General features: G+C 31.8%; 1 protein-coding gene across 2 annotated transcripts in view; it reads right to left on the bottom strand.

Annotated features, from left to right (window-relative positions):
• The window catches only part of kibra (WW and C2 domain containing protein kibra), a 186,296-nt gene that overhangs the window by 129,357 nt on the left and 35,237 nt on the right, over positions 1-21,702 (bottom strand). For both annotated transcript variants that reach the window (XM_035361929.2, XM_085808659.1), the window contains exons 3-4: positions 6,004-6,098; positions 5,509-5,801 (exon numbers count right to left, since the gene is read on the bottom strand). In XM_035361929.2, the coding sequence (XP_035217820.1) occupies positions 5,509-5,801; positions 6,004-6,098 (388 nt within the window). The remainder of the gene's footprint in view (positions 1-5,508; positions 5,802-6,003; positions 6,099-21,702) is intronic.

The raw sequence follows: 21,702 nt of genomic DNA, 5'->3' as shown, positions 1-21,702 counted from the left end.
TCCTGAGTGATTTGGAAGCTTAATATGGTGATATTGTATATTACGCAGAAGTACGTTGGTTGAGTCGAGGAAAGATTCTTCAGCACCTGTTTTCTTTGATGAGCGAAGTTCAACAATTCATGGAATCTAAAGGGAAATCTATCCACGAGTTCAGCGATGAGAAATAGTTGAGATACTTTGCATTTCTTGCCGATATTAAAGGTCATCTCAATGATTTGAACTACCACTTAATGGGAAAAGATCTACTTGTTCATAATTTTTATTACTTTGTGAAAGCTTTCGAAACAAAATTAATCAAGTGGAAAGTCAGTTGCTAAATAAGAATTCCACTCACTTTCCAAAATTGATGGTGTGTGTGAAGGTCATGTCTACAGCATGAAATTCAAATAATTATGTACGCACTTCACATTTGAAAGAGGAATTCAAAAACAGATTTTCAGATTTTCACAAAAATGAGATTTTTATCAGAATGTTCTTGCCATTTTCAGTAAACGTTGAATGTGTTCCACCTGAACTTCAATTAGAATTTATAGATTTACAGTGTGACTGCAGTAAAATACAAGTTTCTTGAAAATTCTACATTAATTTTTATCCAGCAATTTGTAAACATGCACTCTTCATGTCTTCTATCTTTGGCAGTACCTATATATGTGAGCAGCATTTTAGTAAAACGAAAATCCTAAAATCAAAAACAAGAGCATAGCTGACAGACAGCCATTTGGAGGAAACTTTACAAATTGCAACAATACAGATTAAACTGGATACTGAAGCTTCAATCAAGAAAAACAATGTCAAATTTCACACTAAAACTAAAGTAACTACCATCTCCTTCCAGTTATGCAAGTTTTTTTTGTTCTTTTATTTATTGTAAATGCATTTTGTATTATCATTCTGTACAATCATCTTTATGCTATGCTTTTTTTCATAGTTAAAAAAGTTGCAAACATTTTGTAACATCGTTCTGTACAATCATCTTTATTCTTTTTTTCATAGTTAAAAAAAGTTACTAAACATTTTAATTTGATTTCCATTTGACTTTTTGGAATTAATGTACATGTACGTATAAATAAGATTGAAAGGAAAAGGACAGTTAAATCAATTTTTAATTTACTCCTTTCTACTTTTTGTATGTATATCTATATATATATACACATCTGTAACACTCTCTTTGACTAGAATCAATAGTCATCTTGCAAAACCAACCTCCCTGACAGACATGTGGCCCACGAATCTTTGTGAATTTATTGATGTGGCTCTTGGGCATGAAAGGTTGAAGACACCTATATTACATCAACAATATACACTGAATTAATACAGAATTACTGTATACACAAAGCATCACCACTTGACATGTTTATCAGTTTAGCCTTATTTTTCCTTTATACAAATACTGATTTATTTTTCCTTTATACAAATACTGATTATGCATCTAGAAATTCTGCAGCTACAGTGAAAATTAAGAGCTGCAATCCAGGAAAGTCAAAGACCTCTACAATCTGACATTCAGGTATCAATTTAAATAGCTGGAAGCTCTGATTTACACAGGTATCCAGTATGGTGTAAGCTGAAACAGCATGCATGACACTAACTAAGAATTCAGTTTATTTGGCATTATGTCATTATTTAGATACCATTTTACGATTAATTATGCTAAAAATTTTTTCATTTATAATTTTAAGACACAAGTTTTTCTTTTGCAACAAGCAAATAAATCACATAATAGTTTTCCAACCAAGATTACGTTTAACACAACGTCATCATGATAGCAAAGTACAGGGTGGTTATAATTGAAGATCCACTTTGAAATGGTCATAAAAGGAAAACTACTGATTTGCATAAATCATTTGCTCCTTCATGCCGTAAACCAACTAAGTCATTTAGAAATGACTGAAAACGTTTTAAACCGATATCTTCATGTCTTAGGACAAATTCAGGCTTCAAAAATGACAAATTAGAGATCTGTACTTCTAATCGTTAATCTGTGGTTTTTCACGAACGAAGTTCTCCATTACACTAATGGCACACTCGACTTTTATCGCCTGTAAATCATAATTTCGTTTAGGTCAATGTCTTTTAAGCGTATAAAACATGTTAAACTCATGTAACAAAAAGTTAAGTTAGATTCCGACCCTTAGTCTGTCTAACAATATTGTATACAGCCCCCCTTGGTGTTGAGTTTGGCAAATAAATTCCCATGACCTCCTTTACAGGATTACCAAATTTGATAACATCTAGTCCAGTAGTTTTCCTATATAACTTTAATTATAACAGCAGAACTTTAATTATAACCACCCTGTACAATACAATTTCAGAAACACAACCACTAGAAGTAATGCTCCTTAACAGAAACAGCTCGTCAAATAACTGATGTAATCTGAAGCATTGCACAATGAAAGTAAAAATGTTATAAGCTGTTATTTTTAAACATATGAGCTTCAAGTGGGATGTAGTTTAACTTTATGAACAAACACAATTTTAGACTATTCAGTAGTGAAACGCAACTACTATTGGGCATATTTTGATACTCAAATAGTAACCAAGACACTGATTTTTTTCAGCTTCTACTATTAAACTTGCATTACATACAGTTTTTGATATACTTGCATGAAAATGTACTCTCATATTTTTGCACTCAGCTGTGAAGCCTAGTGTTATACTTAATATTGATTTTAAAAATGTTCAGTGTTAAGTTTTTTCATTCAACAAAAGGAAAAGTAATTGTGAACAATTTCAATGTAACCACCACTGACCAAAACCCGTACAATAGAATGCAACTACTTGAAACTAGTCACACTAATACCATTTACATTGCTCAATTCCCTCCTCATCACATGCTATAGCTATGTTCTTTTCTACTTAATAATAGTGAGTCATATAAGTGACTGGCAGCCAATCATCTGCGAGGAGCTTCATTTTACATAAGTTTTTTTTTTTTTTTTTTTTTTTAAGAGTTGTTAAATGTAAAGTCTATGTTATAAAAATAAAAACCTGAAGTAAAAATGTTATAAGCTGGTATTTTTAAACATATGAGGTTCAAGTGGGATGTAGTTTAATTTTACGAACAGACACAATTTTAGACTATTCAGTAGTGAAACGCAACTATTATTGGGCATATTTTGATACTCAAATAGTAACCAAGACACTGATTTCTTTCAGCTTCTACTATTAAACTTGCATTACATACAGCTTTTTGATATACTTGCATGAAAATGTACTTTCATATTTTTGCACTCAGCTAAGTCATTATAAATCAAAAATGTGGAAGTGCCAATTGAAAATTTGTAATACTGGTTCTTTTATTCACAATCAGAAGACAAATGTGTGAAGACTAGTGTTATACTTAATATTGATTTAAAAAATGTTCAGAAAGTTTTCTCATTCAACAAAAAGAAAAATAATTGTGAGCAATTTCAATGTAACCACCGCTGACCAAAATTTTATTCACAATCAGAAGCCTAATGTTCTACATAATTTTTACTCTATCATATTAAGAAAACCTCTTTCAGCAGAGTTATCTCTTCAGTACTGGAAAACCCAAGATATCATGTGGTGATAAGCTTGTACTTTATGGAGGGTATACTAGTACTGTCCAATCAATTTCACAACAGATAATGCCACAGCAGCAACACACTGCATGGATGGTATTCATAAGTGAATTAGTAAAATAGTGACTTTTTGTTATTTGACATCAATAACCATAGAATGTGCTTTGTTAATAATTCATGCTGTTATTACTTAAAAAGGCTCCACTGAACTCAGTTACCACCAACAGAGTTACTGCCACATACATATGTTGTAAGAGAGGTTTACTGCCAAATAAATGCATGTCATAGCATTTAAAATGTTTCATTACTGCTCTTTCCGAATACAGAACAAAATTCAATCAAACTTTCCAAACAATGCCTTTCTCACTGCCCATGGCAAAACATACCAGGTCCTTCCATGCATTATGGTGAAATACTAAGACCATGAGTGTCTAACTACAATTCAGACATATGAATGTATGGCCTAAAAATGCATAATATCAGCAAAGCAAAATGGAGGCAATCAAATCTTTCTGTCAATCCATGTATATAGAATCTACACCTGAAATTTACAAGACAAGTTTTCCTAAGATATTACCAAACAACCGTCACATTCCTCTGATTTTTTCCTTCAATACATACCATACATATACTTGCCTGAAAGCTATCTCATAAGCTTTTTTTTTCCCTTCAGATCACTGTATTTTTTTGCAAATTATTACAAAACACAGAATTTGCATCAAAAAAGATATAATTTTTAATTCTGTCTAACAATATTAGAAATATATAGCTCATACGATGAATTCCTCAAGGTATAGATTCTCCTACGCAAAGTAAGTTTATCAAGGAAATTAATTTTTCATTTAGTTATGCTGGCTTCAAACTGAGACAATCATGAAATAAATTTTCCCTTTTATTTTGAAGTCTCGTTACGTTTTCCAAAATCCTTATCTTTAATTAAACAAAAAAAAAAAAAACCTGTTTTTCAACAATACTTCAAGTCTGTAAATCCCAGGAATGGGATATCCAATCATATATTAATGCTTTTTCACATATTCAATCAGCAAGCAGAAAAATTTGAACCAACACATACGAATCGGTTCCTAATAGCTACTGTGAAGTTCCTAAACAAAATCCTTTTTTCCACAGCTACATCAGCTGCCAAGTGCAAATGAGCGAAATAGAATATGGTGATAACAATGACTGAAAGAAAGTCAAGCTACTGGAGCCATTTATTGATAAAACAAGAAAAATAAGCGATTTTCTTAAAGGCTGATGGTAAAGGTGGATTGGAACTAGGGACATTAAGTAGAACACAAAGATTTTTTTGAATGTGAAATGCCTCTAGCAAATCTAGTTCATCAATTCCATACTTAAGGATCCCATTACGGATATGAATTCCTGGGGTATTTACAGGATTCCTTGTCAGTGCGGTTTAATATACATGGGTTAAACTATAAGACAGCCTTAAAATTATGCATTAAAGAAAATGAGGCATATGTTAAGAAAAAGAAAGTACAGAAATCCACTGTTGCCCCAGCACTGTTGGTCAGAAAATCACACATTCCATTTTTCTAAAGCAAGAATTATTCAAAAAACATCTTCATTAATGAATTACGATTTTCTAGAGGCATAAATCTTTCTATTCTAGTTAACAACCTTAATTCCAATTCATCTTAACCCTCAGCCTTTCCAGAAATTACATTTTAGTTTTCTTGTTTCATCAACAGATGGCACCAATAGCTTGACTTCTTTCCAGTCATTCTTATCTTATCACCAGTCTATCTCACACATTTGCACTTAGGCAGCTGAAGAAGTTGGTTCTGTATTTGAACCATCGAAACTAGACCTGCAAAATTTTACAAACATTATACTGATTCTGGTTGTTTAAGTTCACCAATAATCCTTATTTGGCAGTTTATTTTTAACCTAAATTACTTCACATTTATTTATTTTACTCTAAAGACTTAAAAAAATAACTTACTGTGATAAAGCTTCTAGCCCTTGTTCTTTATAATACATTTCAGTGCGTATTTGCTCTAGCTCTCTCTTAAGTCTTGCTACTCTGTCTTTTGCCAAAGCTACATCAGCTTTTAAAAGATCTGGGTCAAATTTAGTTGCACAACTGCTTGCAGAAGAAGCAGCAGATCCAGATGAACAGAGGCTAATATTAGAAGGACATGAGCTCAAACCCTGAAGAGCTGCAGTCAAATGATGATATTCATCTTGAGCAAGAGAAAGTCTCTGTTGTTTAATATCAAAAATTTCCTTTTTTGCCTGAAATACCAAAACAAATGTTAAACAGAAAAAAATGTTTTTTCTATCAACAAAATACTTTTGATATGCAAAAATAAATTTTAAATACATGCAAAACATAATTCTAATGCCATATTTAATTTCTAAAAATTTACGTCTTGTAATTAACAAGGCGAATGTAGGATTAAGATATAAAAATTTACTTATGCTTAGAATTACTTACAGCTAAATCTTCTTGAGCTGTAAGAAGATAATCTTTTAGCATAGCTTCTTGTAGCTGTCTCCATTGCTGTCGAGGATCTTCAATTTGATTTGATTCTAGATGAAGAATATAATATGCATTGACTAAACTTGCACATTTCAAATGCATCCACATTTTTAACAGATAGATACACATACAAATTTATTAACAAATAAAATACGAAATTTATGCTATATTAATAATTTTTGAAAATAAGGAAAAGCAATCCAGTAACCAACCTGAAGACATACTTCAAAAAAGAAGAAAATGGTCTCAGCATCATTATAGTTATTTTACATATTAATGAAAGTACGGTAAATTTAGCTAAATAAGAATTAAGTGAAAAAAATTACATAAAAAAATAAAATACTTATATGCCTCCAAATTTTTCACCAATTGTTGTGCACTATTCTTCTCCTCAAGCACACAGTGGCTCTGTTTTGGCTTTTAAAAACACCAGAGAATTGCAGACTCATCTAACGCATACTGCGACAATACCAGATATCTACCATACATGTCTCCTCATCTTTCCCTTTAAAGATTTTGGGGGAAAATTATGGCAGAAAGTTTCCCAAAATTTCTTCCATTGCCAGCAAATTGCACAAGACCATATTTTAAAATTAACTTTAGCAGAAAAGAACGCAAGTGAAAATGGTAATGTTGCTTGACTGAAGGATGGTTTTTAAGCACAGATGCTTAAAGAATGGATATGCACATGGTTGTCAGTTTGGCATATTCTGAAAGTTTGACAACTTCTACTAACATGGCTGTGAGAACACTTAAGTACCCTTTACTTAACACCAAATAACAGGTATTTTTTTCAGAATAGAATTCTGAATAATGCAAAATATCACAAACAACATACATTAACCACTTGCGCTAAAAAGACGTGCCACGCATGTCAAGATGCTTTTGTCTCAAACCACGAGCGACATAAACATCAATAGGCATTTATCGCAAAAATGAAAATAATGTGGTGCACATATCACCTAACAATGAGATTGTTTATCTCTTGAGTTACAGCTCTGGATTGCACTCGCAGACGCGGAGCGACGTAAATGAGACACTTTACCACTTGTTATATTGTAGCACACGGCACCGCAACTATGAAGATTAGTCGTAGTGCAAGTGGTTAAAGACGTGCTGGTCAGTAGAAAATAGGGATGGCAAAATTTTTTTAATGTAGACTATGCATTAGGCAGCAGAATTTTGTAGGTAACACGAATTTAGGGAGGCACCAAACAGCACAATTTAGGACTCACAATAGAGATTGCATAAGGGAGCAACATGTCTGACACCTGCTCTGCTCACTGACAGTAATGACTAGGATTTAAATATTTATTTCCACTTCCTGGCATGGCTAATTTAGACCTATTTGCAAAATAATAAAATTAAATTCTAGGTATTTGCAAAATGAGCAAATCTGTGTTTGAATTGAAGTGCATGTAATGATTTATCTGCAGAAATTGCTTTCATTGTAAAGATTTAATGATGTTCTCAAAGAATAACATAAAATATCAGTTGTAGCATCAGCTGGTACGCATTATTGAACTTGGAATGCATCTTTATGTATGTGTAACTTTTGATATCACATTGAGAATAAATCAAGATATTATGATAAAATTAAAAATTTTTTAATGTAATTTCAATTCATGCACATTGCAAAACTGTTTAAATATCTCCTTACTTTTTATATTCTCTTAGTATCCTACCTTTTTCCTACCCATGCAATAGCGTGATAGCAATCATGTGCTTTGAACAATTCCTAACCTACCAGTGCAGTAATAAAATTCTTAAATATCATTAACTTATCACACATAGGATAGGATAGGAGACTGCAAAATGAAATGATTCTAAAAAGGGCTCTGTGAAATGGAAGGTTTGAGAACTGCTTCTGTACACCATTTTGTTAATTCTGTATTTATGTTTTATGAAACTTTATGAATACAAATTACTCAGAAAGTAATTCTCTCACATGCATAACATGAATTTGAAATTAAGCCTATGTAAATTACAGCTGGAAGAATTTCTTGAAAGGAGAAACAAAAGGGTACTGATTCAGAAGTCAAACAACAAAAATCAGCGTTATACCTACAAAATTTTCACAGGACTAGTTTCGATGGTTTTACCGAACCATCATCTTCAGCTGCAAAACCGCAAATGAACAAGATAGGAAATAATGATTAGATAAGATAAGAAAGCCTGAACAAGAATAAGCAAGTGGCGCCATCTGTTGGCGAAACCAGAACTAAAACATAATTTCTCTAAAAGCCGAAGGCAAATTTGGATTGGAATTAGGATCGTTAACTAGAACAGAAAGATTTTTATGAATGTGAAATGACTCTAGAAAATCCAGTTCTCCAATGGAAGATGTTTTTTGAATAATTTTGGCAGCAGAAAAATTGAAAGTGTGATTTTCGGACCAGCAATGTTGAGCAACAGAAGACTTCTGTGTTTCCTTTTTTCTAACATATGCCTCATGTTCTTTGACGCGAAATTTTAAGGCTCTCTTAGTTTGGCCAATGTAAATTAAACCACACTGGCAAGGAATCCTATAAATACCCCAGGAATTCATATCCGGAATGGGGTCCTTGAGTATAGAAGTTGGAATTTTATTGATGGGAGAATAAACAACCCGAAAGTTAAATTTCTGCAAAATATGTGCAACTTTATAGCTAATTGATGAAAAGAAGGAAATGACAACAGAATTTTTATAATCTCCTAAAATAAGAGTGTGGCTTTTAGTGTGTTCAGATGAGAATTTTTTAACTGCTTGATTAATAATGTTGGGTGAAAAGCCCCTGTCAATAGCTATTGCTTTTAAATAATTTAGTTCTTCATCAAGGGCTAGTTTGGAGGAGCAAACTTGAAGAGCACGGAAAACATAGGAATAAAATGAAGCCAACTTTTGTTTAGTCGGATGACATGATTTAAAGTGTGGTGGAAGGCAAACTGATGAAGGTTTACGGTAAACTGTAGTACTGAAGTTGGATGTGTTACGTGTGACCAGAATGTCGAGAAACGGAAGAGAATTGCAAGTCTCAAGTTCAAAAGTGAACTGAATAGCAGGATCAATAGAATTCATTGTTGAAAGAACTTTATTTAAATCATCTTTATTACCTTCAAACAGGGTAAAAATATCGTCTACGTAGCGGAACCATGCCGGGAAGTTTAAAGTTTCAAACAATTTTGATTCATAATAATGCATGTAGATATCAGCCAGGATGGGACTGAGGGGGCTTCCCATGGCTAATCCCTCAGTTTGCTTGTAATATTTATTTTGGAAAACAAAATGTGTTTGTTTCAAACAGAGTTGAGTGAGAGAAATTAGCTCCTCAATTTCGATGCAAGAGAAATGAAATTCGCGAAGTCTGGTTTCTAGACATCTTAATGCACCCTCCACTGGGACATTGGTGAATAATGATTTTACATCAAAAGAAACCATGAGTAAATTACTAGGAGAAATGTTTTTAACCTTTTTTACAAACTCTTGTTACTTACTTGTTATGTTTATTATTCAAAATACATGTAGAACAAGTTTGTTAAAAATAAGCTTTTTAGCTAAACAATAGTGATGGCACCAGTGATTTGGAATCAAAGTGATTATAATTGTTATTATTGATATTAACGAATACTGTACTTATATATGGAAACCTATACTTCATAAGCCAAGCCTATATACAAAGTGCCCAGTATGAATCCAAGTGAATGCAAATTTTTCATCATAAGCTACCAAATTATTCCTTCTAGTTATCAGATTGTTATTGATATGTGGTCAAAGATTAGGAAAGTAATGCCCATGCGTGCTGATGTGATGATCATCAATATGATAAAAAGATTCCTCTAACCTTTTTTTTTTTTTTTTATACTTGATGGTAAATATTGTGCAATGCATGTTTAGAGGAAAGAGCAGATTGAATGCACTTTGAATCGTTGAAAATTTGGTAGAGTTGACTTCAGAAAAAAAAAATGCATTTATGGCTTCCTGTTAGGTACACTTTAGAATATTTAAGAGTTGTTCTGAAGCATATAAAATACTTATTTTAATCCTAAAATTCTATACCATTGATATAAATTTTGACAAGTAAATAACAATAACTGTTTAATTTTGTTTTGAAGTCAATGTTTACTTTTATAATAAAGTGTCAGATAAGGTGTAAGCTTTAGCAAATGTGAGATTAATGTACAAAATTAAACCTCAGTTTATTACTGGTTTTATTTGAAATGCTTCATTTCATTGAATTTTGCATAAATTTATATAAATGAACTACAGATTTTTGCTTTAAAACTTACACTGAATAATTTTATGTGCAAATACAATACGTATCAAATAAAGGTCAAATTATAGAAGTTTTAATTAATTTGTTGTTTCAACTACAGAGGTTGTCTTTCAGCTAATCAGTTATCAATAGCATAATTAATACATTTACACTTTATTTTTATTTTAGTAGATTGAAAAAGGAAGGTGGGAAACATTTTAATTACTGACAAAATTTAATAAAATTTGCAGCATTTTAATAGCAAAAATGTTCATTTATTTTTTTTTTATTATTATTCTACGGCTAAAAATGTAAGTAACCTTAATTTTTTTTTTTAATTTCTTTTACAAAGTTTCATTATGATTTACTAATTCACTTAATTTTTTTCAAGAAAGCAGACTGAATTTTTAAAAATTCTTAAACTATTTAATTTTGAATACTAATTAACTAAAATTGGAAACTGATTTTATATATGAAATTCATAATACATAATATGTGGGCTTCTGGTTGTTTAAAAGTCATCCTGAGGTTTTTAATATTTTAAATTGAAATTTAACCCTTTGAAGGGCACCGGTATATGAAGATTGATAAATTCTATTGGAAGGGAAGAAAAAATTCAAATTCTGCAAATATATGACGCACACACGCTGGATCATATATTTACTTAATTTCAGTCAGAAGTGATAATTAACAGATTATTTATACGATTTTAAAACTGGTATATACTATATACTGGTGCCCACACTGAGGGCACCAACAGCACCAGTCTACTCCTTTTCAACTCTGTGGCATGACAGAATTTTTTTATATTATAACAGTTTATTATGTAATAATTTTGTATGAGTTGTTTAGGATTCAATATTATGTTCATGAAACGATGGGGAGTTTACTGACCGTGCGCTAGGACTGAATACAAGTATACTAGTTTCTTTTTATTCTTTGTTTACTCCACTCAAGTTTCATTCGTCTCTAGCTAAAATTTTTATTTCAGCACTTCACCTTTCCCAAGAGAAAGGACTCATCAATATAAAATTTACTTTCTGGGGTCAAAACTTTACACAATTGCAGGGGCTAAATGAGGCTCGTTAGCCTCCAAAAGACACGCATTGCTTCGTGTTTTCCAAAACCCTAGAATGCAACGAAAATGAAGAGGTGATTGACAACTAATTTGTCATTCAGGAGGTCACGCCTTCTTCCCTTTGTGTGGTGTGATAAGATCACACAGGGAAAGCTCACCTAAAATGGAAATGTACTTAAGGTCCATCTCTTAGCGTAATCATAAAAACTGCTGATTTGAAAGCATGCTTTTATTCTTTAGGGAAATTCTTTTTAATTCTTTGTTAATTTCAAATGAAAGACGAAAACGCAAAAGAAATTTGCCCTCTGGGTTAGGATACAAATAGGTTGTTTCCAAAATAAATTTTCACAGTTGGTGCAAGGAGGGAAAATATTTCTAAGGCCCGTTTTAGATGCAAGCTAAAATCATATAATAATGTTTAACAGGGTTTCTTCCTGAACAAAAAGATGTATTACATTTTATATTTACAAAAAATAAAAAAGGGACACTTACGGTCCTCGATAATCTAAAGTGTGTTTGCATGAAAGGGAGCGATTCTTGGTATCGTAGCATGAAACATTATTTTTTTTACATATTACCTAAAGCATAAAATATAACTTCAAAAATGTTTCGGACTTTCTCAGCTGAGTCGTAATGTTTCATTTTTTTTATTATTATTATTTTTCGGCTGAGTTGCATCTGCTTGTAATAATTATACTTGCATGATACGATTTACGCATGCAGTGTTATATTTGCTAAATTTTTTCATAAAATAATAATATTGAATTTAAATCAAGTTCAAAAGCTTTTTACCCATATTTTACATAAGTATGCTCAGCTGGGATGCATCATCAAACTGCATAAAACATAAATTATATTCTTTAATTTTTAAATTTCTACCGAAACTTTAAATGTTTTTGTCTTCAGACTTACATAACTATATTCAAGCATCCATCTCTACAGGCGCACATCAAAAGTACGCAATTTAAAAAACAAAAATTAGCAATTGGCAGTGACCTGGAAAAAAAAAAGGCTTAGAGAGGACACTGGTATAAAATATATACTGGCTTTCAAAATTCAGAATTTCACTTCAGATTTTTTTAAGTCTCAATTTTGTGTCCTTAGGGTCCATAAATTATAGTTCATGCAAAATTTTACCACAATTTAAATTATTTTATATACCACACCTCAAAGGGTTAAAAAACAAAACCTTTTTTTTTTTTTTTAAACTCAACATTTTGTACTAGAAAACCATTTTAAGTTCCTTGTGTATTTTTGGATCTACTTAAGAATTTTATATTCGCATAACACAGGACAAACCACAGGTTTATCTAGTAATACAATAATAATATGTAATACAATATCAGTCAAAATACCAGTATAAAATCCTACTGTCTGCTTGATTACAGTTGGATTATTATTTGTTCAATCTGACTAACAATAATATTAAAATACAATCTGTATCATGTATGGACAACCTCCAGTTTGTAAGCTAAGCTGACCCACAAATTTTTAATTAACTCTGTTCTTCTTCCAAGTTTTATAAGATATATTTAGTTAAAGAAAGAATTGTAACATTTGCAAGAAAATTATGATTTTGACAGTGCATATATGCGTGGGCAATTGCTTTTAAGGATGAAGCACGAGTTGTAAACATGTATAATAACTAATCAAAATCTTAAAAATACTTCTCATTATGTGTCAGCAATATCAATTTCAATATCGAGAGTTGCAAGAGCAAAGCCAAATCTAGTGTCTTTCTTAAAATTTTACTGGAAACATGTTAATCATGTAACCATATACAGTCATATTCTGTTTTATTAATTTTGTTATTTACTTTTGGTCAATAAATCTGCATGCTAGAAGCAACTGTACCTTTCAGCCAGCTAACTGCTGCCAGTGGCTGAATAACAAAAATAAAAAGTAATTACAGAACTTTTTGTTTATGTGATTATGGCAAAGCCTTGAGGGCTATTTGCTTAAGGGAAGGGATGTCTTCATGCAGGACTTTCTAAGGTAAACCGACTCACTTGTTACACATGCAGAAAACACAAAAACGTCCATGCAGCCAGCCAATTTAAGAGAATTTCACAGCTAAACTGCCCCGAAGCTTTTTACTATAACCTATGAATTTAATTCATTTAATTCTATAGTTTAAATTTCATATCTTATGTGAAACTGCCATCTAGCACAGTTTTAAAGGGCTTGTTTCTTGTATTATCTTTAGATAGTTCTAATGCAAGAAATGGATGCCTTTTTAAAAATTTATTTTATAACTTGTATTTTTTAACAGAAAAGGTTTTAAGAAAACTATATATACTTCAACATGAAGTAAGTATGCACATTTTTTATGCCATATATTTACAAATAAACAATTTTCTAAAAGGTTGTAGAAAGTTAAAAAAAAATAGTACGAAGTATACACATTGTTAGGAAATATATTTGTTGTATTTAACTGAATATTAAATGTAGCAGCACTGCAAATTTTCTTACATCCACAGCATATTTTTTAAGCCTAACTGCTTCTGAAAAACCTTACGCACACTAATGAAATACAATAGAACATACATATATTAATTAAAGTGTAAAGTCATTTACCTATGAAAATGTTAATATTCATAAATCTACAGTAATACTACATAACTGAAATATAAATTTAAAACAAAGTGGTTTTCACAATTGCAATATAATTATATCTATTACCCAATACAGTTTAAATGAAATATTCCTGAAAATGTATCAGTGTTACAAAGCATCATACCACCATTTAAAACAAATATGTTCAAGGAGAACATTTTGAGTTACATCATCATGTTACAGTCATGGACCTTATAAGAAATAGACTAACCCAAACGGGTTTTCTCCTTCATCTGAGGCGTTGCCAGCTGTCACCTCGATCACATCCCGAGGAGTAGGGACGACTTGCAGAAATTTTACATTGGTTGCCTATTGCAGCGTGTATAATTGTCAAGAAAAAGCTGGTTGTAGCGCTTCATTTCACAAATTAGAATTTCTCCATATTTTTATTTTTGAAATTGAGATTGATTTTTAAAAATTTAGCATATTTATCAAGCATAATGAACATTCCAAATAATTATAAAGCCGTTGCATGCTTTCAGGACTAGATATTTTTTTAGCTTTTCCTATGCTGTAAGGAAATTTGTAACTACTTCTTTTAGAAAATAATATTTTAAATCTGAACTAATAGAAAATTTCAAACAAGCAATTTTCTCTTGCAATTTTTATGCTTTTTATTGGTGTAAATAAGTAAAAAAATACTAAAATATTTAAAAACGAATTTTTGAAAGTTTTGTTTAAAATTCTAAATTGTGCTGCTTTTTTAAAATTATAGATGAGTATTATAGCACAATTTCTATAAAGGAATTTTATTTCAATTATATTTCATAATACATCCTAGTGATAAACACATGTGACTCCTTAAAAATGTTTATACATTTAATTCTAATATTAAAATTATATTTAACCGTAATAATTAATTTTGCTTGTATTTTATAGTGATTATTTTAATTTATTTTTAGTTCTGCATAAGATTTTTTTTATTTACTGTTAATTTAATTTATTAGCCTAAAGGGGCGGAAGGCTATTAGTTTCGAAGCGGCATTTTGCGCTGTTTTACTATAAATGTCCGTGTCTCCTTGTAAATTGTTGTTACCAAATATTATCGCCCTGTATTATATTTAAAGAAATTAAATGATGAAGAATCTGCATGAATACATGTATGTTTCTCGCACTGTGACAAAAACGACAGTATCTAGAGCCATCAAATTTCGAATAACGTAATCCTCCACCCAAACTTGGGCATCTGGATGGCCGAATTTCGAATTTGTTTTAATCTATTTCATATTTTGTAAAACTTTAACGAATTTTTGATTAGCAAACCTAATGAGTTCAGAGCGAGCACTGTACGGAAAATAACAGTTTTATCTCCAGTGCGGAAATTCTAAAGATATGCTGTTTTCAAATGTATGTGTTTACGGGCAGAGAACATGATATTCAATAAATATAGGTACCACACAAAATTTTAAAAAAAAGGTTCCTTTTGGGCGTAATATAGAATCTGAATTCTTCTAGATTTTATTTTTTCCTTTATTACGCTCAAATTTTATGCTCCAAATTTTATGAATTATTAAAATAACTAATCCACTTTAATGTTAATAATTTGATCATATAATCAAATAAATATGATTGTTTTGTATTGTTATTATAGTTTGGAAAATCACTGCCTGAAAATGTTCATTAAATTAAAAAAAAAAATATCAGATCTTGTTTAATTTTACCTTATTTATTTCAAAGCATCGCGTACTATCAATCTTATTTAATTTTACTTTATTTTTACGCAAAATTAAGTTCATAAATTTTGTGCTTAGAGTTTTTACCGTTTTACCAAAGTAAAGATGTTTGTACAAGAGTTACGCGTAAAAAAAATGGGCGAAATGCAGTAAAAAGTGCTTTAATGATGTATATTAAATCCTATTTGGAAAAAACTGTGGCTTTTATAATCTGATCACTACACAATGTATCACATTTAATAATTAAAAAGAGTTATGTGATACAAAAGCCATAGGTTTCAGTGTTAAAGTAAACCAGATAGTCCCTACTCTTTCTTGCCAACATGTCGGTGACGCGCGCCCCGCCCACTGGGTTAGTCTATCTCTTATAAGGTCCATGGTTACAGTTCTGTAACCTAAAACAGCAAATTAAATGCTGATAATTGATAGTAGTTTTGTGCAATAACATAGGGAATTTATTTTAAAAAGGTGTGTGTAAGCCAAACCCTAAGGAACTGTATATTTTCCTCAAAATGTGTGTACATTTTTCATATATTTCTGTATGAATTTTGTGAATATTTCTTGCGAAGATACTATTTTAATGCAAGTTCAAATTGTTTAGCATATTTATTAAATATGTAAAAAAATCTTTTACTGAGCATTTGAAATATTAGTATTGTTTTAAACAGCGTTCAGATGCAACAATAAAAGGTATTTTTATGTTTTGTTATATAATGAGAAAAAGAAACTGAAGATACAATGTTTTATTTCATTACACTGAGGACATTAGGTATTTTTTGATGAGAGATGAAAAATTAGCAACCGCCTTTGCTGGGAATCGAACCACAGACCTCTGAAATACTGGCTCAGTGTGCTGGCCACTACACCACGAAGGCAAGCTAGGAAGGCGGGAGAAATGCCTTACATACTCCTTCTTTTAAAGGGCAACTGGGATTTTTAGAGGACCCAATCACCAAATCCTGGGTGAGTAGAATCATCATCCAACACCCTTTTAGTTTGGGCGTCACTGCAGTGACATTAGGTTAATTGGAAAAGCCAGAGAGATGAAAAATTAGCAACTGCCTTCGGCGGGAATCGAACCATGGACTTCTGGAATACCGGCCCAGCATGCAAAACCACTACACCATGAATGCACGCTAGGAAAGTGGGAGAAATACCTTATAACACATCCCAATGCTGTCAAAGAGTAATAAATCTAGGAAAAGGAGAGCTAAAATTTCCCATATAAGTAATTTTAAGAAAATGCACGTGGAGAGGGGGGATCATTAATTTCACTTATACTTCAAATATTTCAAAATATAATTCCTTTTTATTACCTTTGAAAGTATATTTCATTACTGCATTTTATGGAATGCTACTTTCTTGGTACTTTGGTATTATCACAACCACCACAGTAGAAGTTGGCAAATTTTCAGAAGTTGCCAAACTGTGGCAACCATGTGCATGACAATTCTTCAGGTAACCATATTGATCGAGTCTGAAGAAGCAACATCGCTATTTCTGTACATGTTGTTTTGGAGTATCAGAAGCTCTAAAGGCACACTGCAATATTTTTCGGCTTCAGGTGAATTTTGAAATATGGGCTTTTAGGATTTGCCTGCAAACGAAGAAAGTTCCGAGACTTTTTGCAGGAATATAATATTTTGCCACAAAGGCAGAAATATTCAGATATGCATTTGATGATTATGTATTTTGGGAAACAACCTTTTTGGAAATGCAACATGAAAAAGTGTAATGAACACGTCAGCTTTCAAAGAAGTAACTGGTTTGAGAATAGTCGTCTGTCATTACTACAGCAGTCACATTTATATACTGATGGAGTAAAGAATTAACGAGTGTTAAATTTTGCTTGGAAGAGTTAGAATTGGCCAGTAAGACTGTGGTAGACTGAAATAACTACATGTGGGAGATACCATTTGTAAGTAGTTTTATAAACTGTTGTCCGGAATAAATATCGAACTAAACTCACAATACGTACCTAATACCATGTACGACATTAAATAACTTTCTCCATTTGAAATTACCATTCCTTTTTCTTCAAAAAAATAATCAGTAATTACAATAATACCAAAGTACCACGTTCTATATAATGTTTCTTTGTTTAAAAAAAGCTCCTTCCTTTGAAAGGAAAGAAAGAATGAAGTAGTAAAACATAATACACAGTAAACAAATATTTTACTGACCATGAAATAAAAGCTCCTGAAAATAGAACTATACTTTGCAATACTCAAGGTATATAGAAAAATTATTTAATTATGCTAATCATCCCCTTTCTCCATGTACAAGAAAAAAAAGGAGAAAATGTGTTTCCAGTTTCCTTTCTTCATTACATTAAAGAATATTAAAAACAAACATTTTAATTTGCTACAATAAAATGCTATTTAAAACAAGATTAAATATTTCAGATGTTTTTCCCAAAGTACCTGCTATTTACTATATAATTCATTAAAGAATTTGCATTGATATTAGAAAATGTTCTTGAGCAATATTTATGAAAATTGTATATAAATACAAAAAAAATTCATGATGATATACTGTTTTATGTCACAGTTTCGATACATCTTTATAGCACATTCTTTGTATGTTATACCAGCATTTAACGTACTATTGTACGTTACAGAACTGTAACATGTAGCTATATTTTAGAACATTGTACAAAGGTTTTTCGTGTAACATTCTTTATACATTGTATGAGCTTCACTAGCAATATCATCTGACATGCTTTTATATCTTATAGAACTATAACATAGAGATATATGATCTAATGCCTTCTGGGAGAAAGTTGTATAGATATTTTTACACATTACACAGAAGTGAACAAAATACTGGTACTGGACATGCTATCATCCAAAGAACAGTAACAGACTGGCTTTCAAAAATTAAGGAAAAACAGCAATAACTTACCCAAAATAAGCCAACCCATACAAAATATGAATATGTTGTCAATTAAGAGCAGCTGAGCACAACTGCACTATGCAAATTAGTGGTGAGAAATGCATTGCCTGCAAGGAGCATAAGATTACATGTTCGAGAGAAAGCCTGTAAATTTTATTGCAATACTGAGATAAGAAATCTGGGATAACCAATTCTTAGCAATGACCTCCAGGCACCATTCACCTGAAGAACTGCAGTGGTGAGCTATTAGAAGACTAGTGGCAGGACAAAGTCAGACAGAAATAACCAGATGGCTAATTGTGAGATGTCCTGTGGTTCTGAGACAATGGCAACAATTTCTAACCACATACAATGAGCGCTGTTGACCAATGCCTGTTCTTGTGTGCATGAAGAAACAAAACCGCATCTTCGACTCAGCTCAGATCCTCGCTTGCTGTAGGTTGGCGTCAATATCAACTGTGCATAGAAGGCTTCACGAAAGAGGTCTGTGCGAATGGCGACCAGCCATTTGCATGCCACTCACGTCACATCATAGAATAGAATGCTTGAGGCGACAGCTGTTCAGTGGTCACTTAATTGACAAGCCCAGGTTTAGGGCCCAAAGCGACAGTAGGCATTATTTGATTTGGAAAGGATGTTATCATCCATCAAACATTTATGGAAAGGATGCATACAGAGGAGGCAGTGTCTATACTTGGGGGTGGTATCTCTTTGGATGGACCCTCAAACCTCCATTTCTTTCCACGCAGATCAGTGACATCGCCTATACAGATGACATCCTTAATGCTTATATGCACCTTTATGCCAGGGCAATAGATGATTTTCTGCTATAGGACGATAATGCTAGATCACACAGGCCTTGCATCGTGTATGATTATCTTCAGCAACAATTCAGTGCATGCAGAGGCTAGCTAGATCACCCAACCTGAATCCTATTGAGCATGTTTAGGATGCTTTAGGAAGACGTACAGTTGCTCTCAATCTTCCTGTTTAGACCTTTGTCATGCTTCCAGCTGCTTTGCAAGAGCAATGGGCTCTCAATTCCTATGGAACTAATAGACTATATAATTGACAGCATCACACTTTGCTGTATGTACTGTATTAGGAGGGATCAAACTCCAGATTGAAGGTAATTTTCCTATACCAAACTGACACATCTGATTTGTTCATTTTATACATATGTTAATTTCTACAACACCATAATTGCCTGGTTATTTCTTTCTGTGTTATTTTATACCTTACTACGTGTTATATACTATGGGTCAGTTTCATTAAATTCTACATGCAACTTTTTTACTCATTTTTGTGATTTTTCCTTGATTAATGATAACCAGTGTTTATAAATGTGATTTGAAACATTCAGTAGAATGCTCTATGGATCTTTATAAAATGTTCCTGACACATTACATGACAGTGTCATTATCACTGGTTTTAGACATGTTATTGTTTCATTTTAACACTGCGACATAGAAGTGAATTAAAATGTGTCGTATAAATGTTCCCAACACTTTTGTGAAACACTTGCTTTGAACATTCTGTGAATGTTATTACTAGCTGGGTGAGATGCAAAATTGCTGAAAGTTAGTTACTGGACAGAGGTACTTGGTTGCAGAAGATAGGAACCGCAAAGACTCCACCGGCCACAAATTATCAGGCACTAGCCTGGGATAAGCCTTGGAGAAAGTATATCTGGGAATTTATGTATTTAGGACTCAGATAAATCTTAAACATGTAGGGAAAATATAGGTATAAGACTAATATACTTAATACTGAACTTCATAAGCATGATGAAATTAAGCAAAACAACATGTCTTTAGTCGACAATCTCACGATACAATGCTAGAAATGTATAGCAAATGCTAGCTTTGGTTTATGATGATAGCAAGGAATTTGAAAGTTTTCAGACATTTAAAATATAAAATTTTCTAATTAATGGACTTTGTGAAGAAATATGGTGACAGGGTAATAAATGAAGATGATATAAAAGTTTTTCATTGCTCTATCATCAAATGAATTATTGGAAGGCAAAAATCTGTAGTACAGTTCTAAATCCACATAATACCGCTACCGACAGTGAAGAAAGCGAGAAAGGTTATTCAGAATGAAAAAATTTCAATTGATAATTGACAGGGAATTCTCAACACAGCAATTACAGCCCTTAAACAATGGAACTTTGTAACAGGACAAGAAATTATGCCCATCTATAGATTCAAAGAGAAAGTATTGGCACAGAAAATCAATTAACTTAGAAAACAATTACATTTGAAAAAACGTTTTAATAAAGCAATCAAATATTCACCTTTTCTTGTAAATTTTGATTCCCTTAAAGTTATAAATGCTTCATTATTTCATAAACCACTCTTTCATATTTTGATAATTATAATATCTACATGTCCTCTTACTAGATTTAAACTGATGATCTAACAGATGGAAAAATCCCAAATCCAAAAGCACTGAGGTCACGAGTCCAAATTTAGGACTTTGTACTGTACTCTAATGTTTTTTTTTTTTTTTTTTTGTTTTGTTTTTTTTTAAATCACAGAAAATTTAATTTGGATCAAATAATAAATATATGTTACAGCCAAGAGTTAAATGAAAACATTACAAAAAAACTCCAGCCAAATGCACAATGACCATAGTATTTGACAACTTGCAAAATATGACCTCTGTTGTTATGCAATATATGAAAATCACATGTAAATCTGAGTAAATATTTAAATCCATTAGTTTATATTGTCTTTTGTCTTGTTGTAATACTATGTATTTTTTAATTAATTTTTGCATTTAGGGTAAAGCTTTATCTGTTGTAACATATTTTGCTTATTAAGGTTTATTTCTAGCAAAGTACTGTAGATCTAAAAATTTTGGATCCAACAACATTCAAACTGTGAAACTAACTTAACTAGAATGTAAGATACAGAGATATTCAAGACCAGCCTTGGCGACATCTCGCGATTTCTTGTCAAACATCTTCTGGACATTTCAGGAAAATGCATTTTTTAAAGCTCTATCAAAGATTTTCTCCCAAGCTTTCAGAAGCCTGTTTAATACATATAGATACAGCACAAAGAGCCAGGTTCAGTTATTACATACTTGCCAACCTATGACACTCAAAAATCAGGAGATTTTTTGCAATGTTAAAAAGATTTTTAAATGATAA

Source organism: Stegodyphus dumicola, chromosome X1 (assembly GCF_044657685.1).
Source record: "Stegodyphus dumicola isolate Sdum_Otavi_A_Nest chromosome X1, ASM4465768v1".
Taxonomy (NCBI): Eukaryota; Metazoa; Arthropoda; class Arachnida; order Araneae; family Eresidae; genus Stegodyphus; species Stegodyphus dumicola.
The sequence above is the reverse complement of the archived record's forward strand: the minus strand, read 5'-3'. Positions and strand labels throughout refer to the sequence as shown.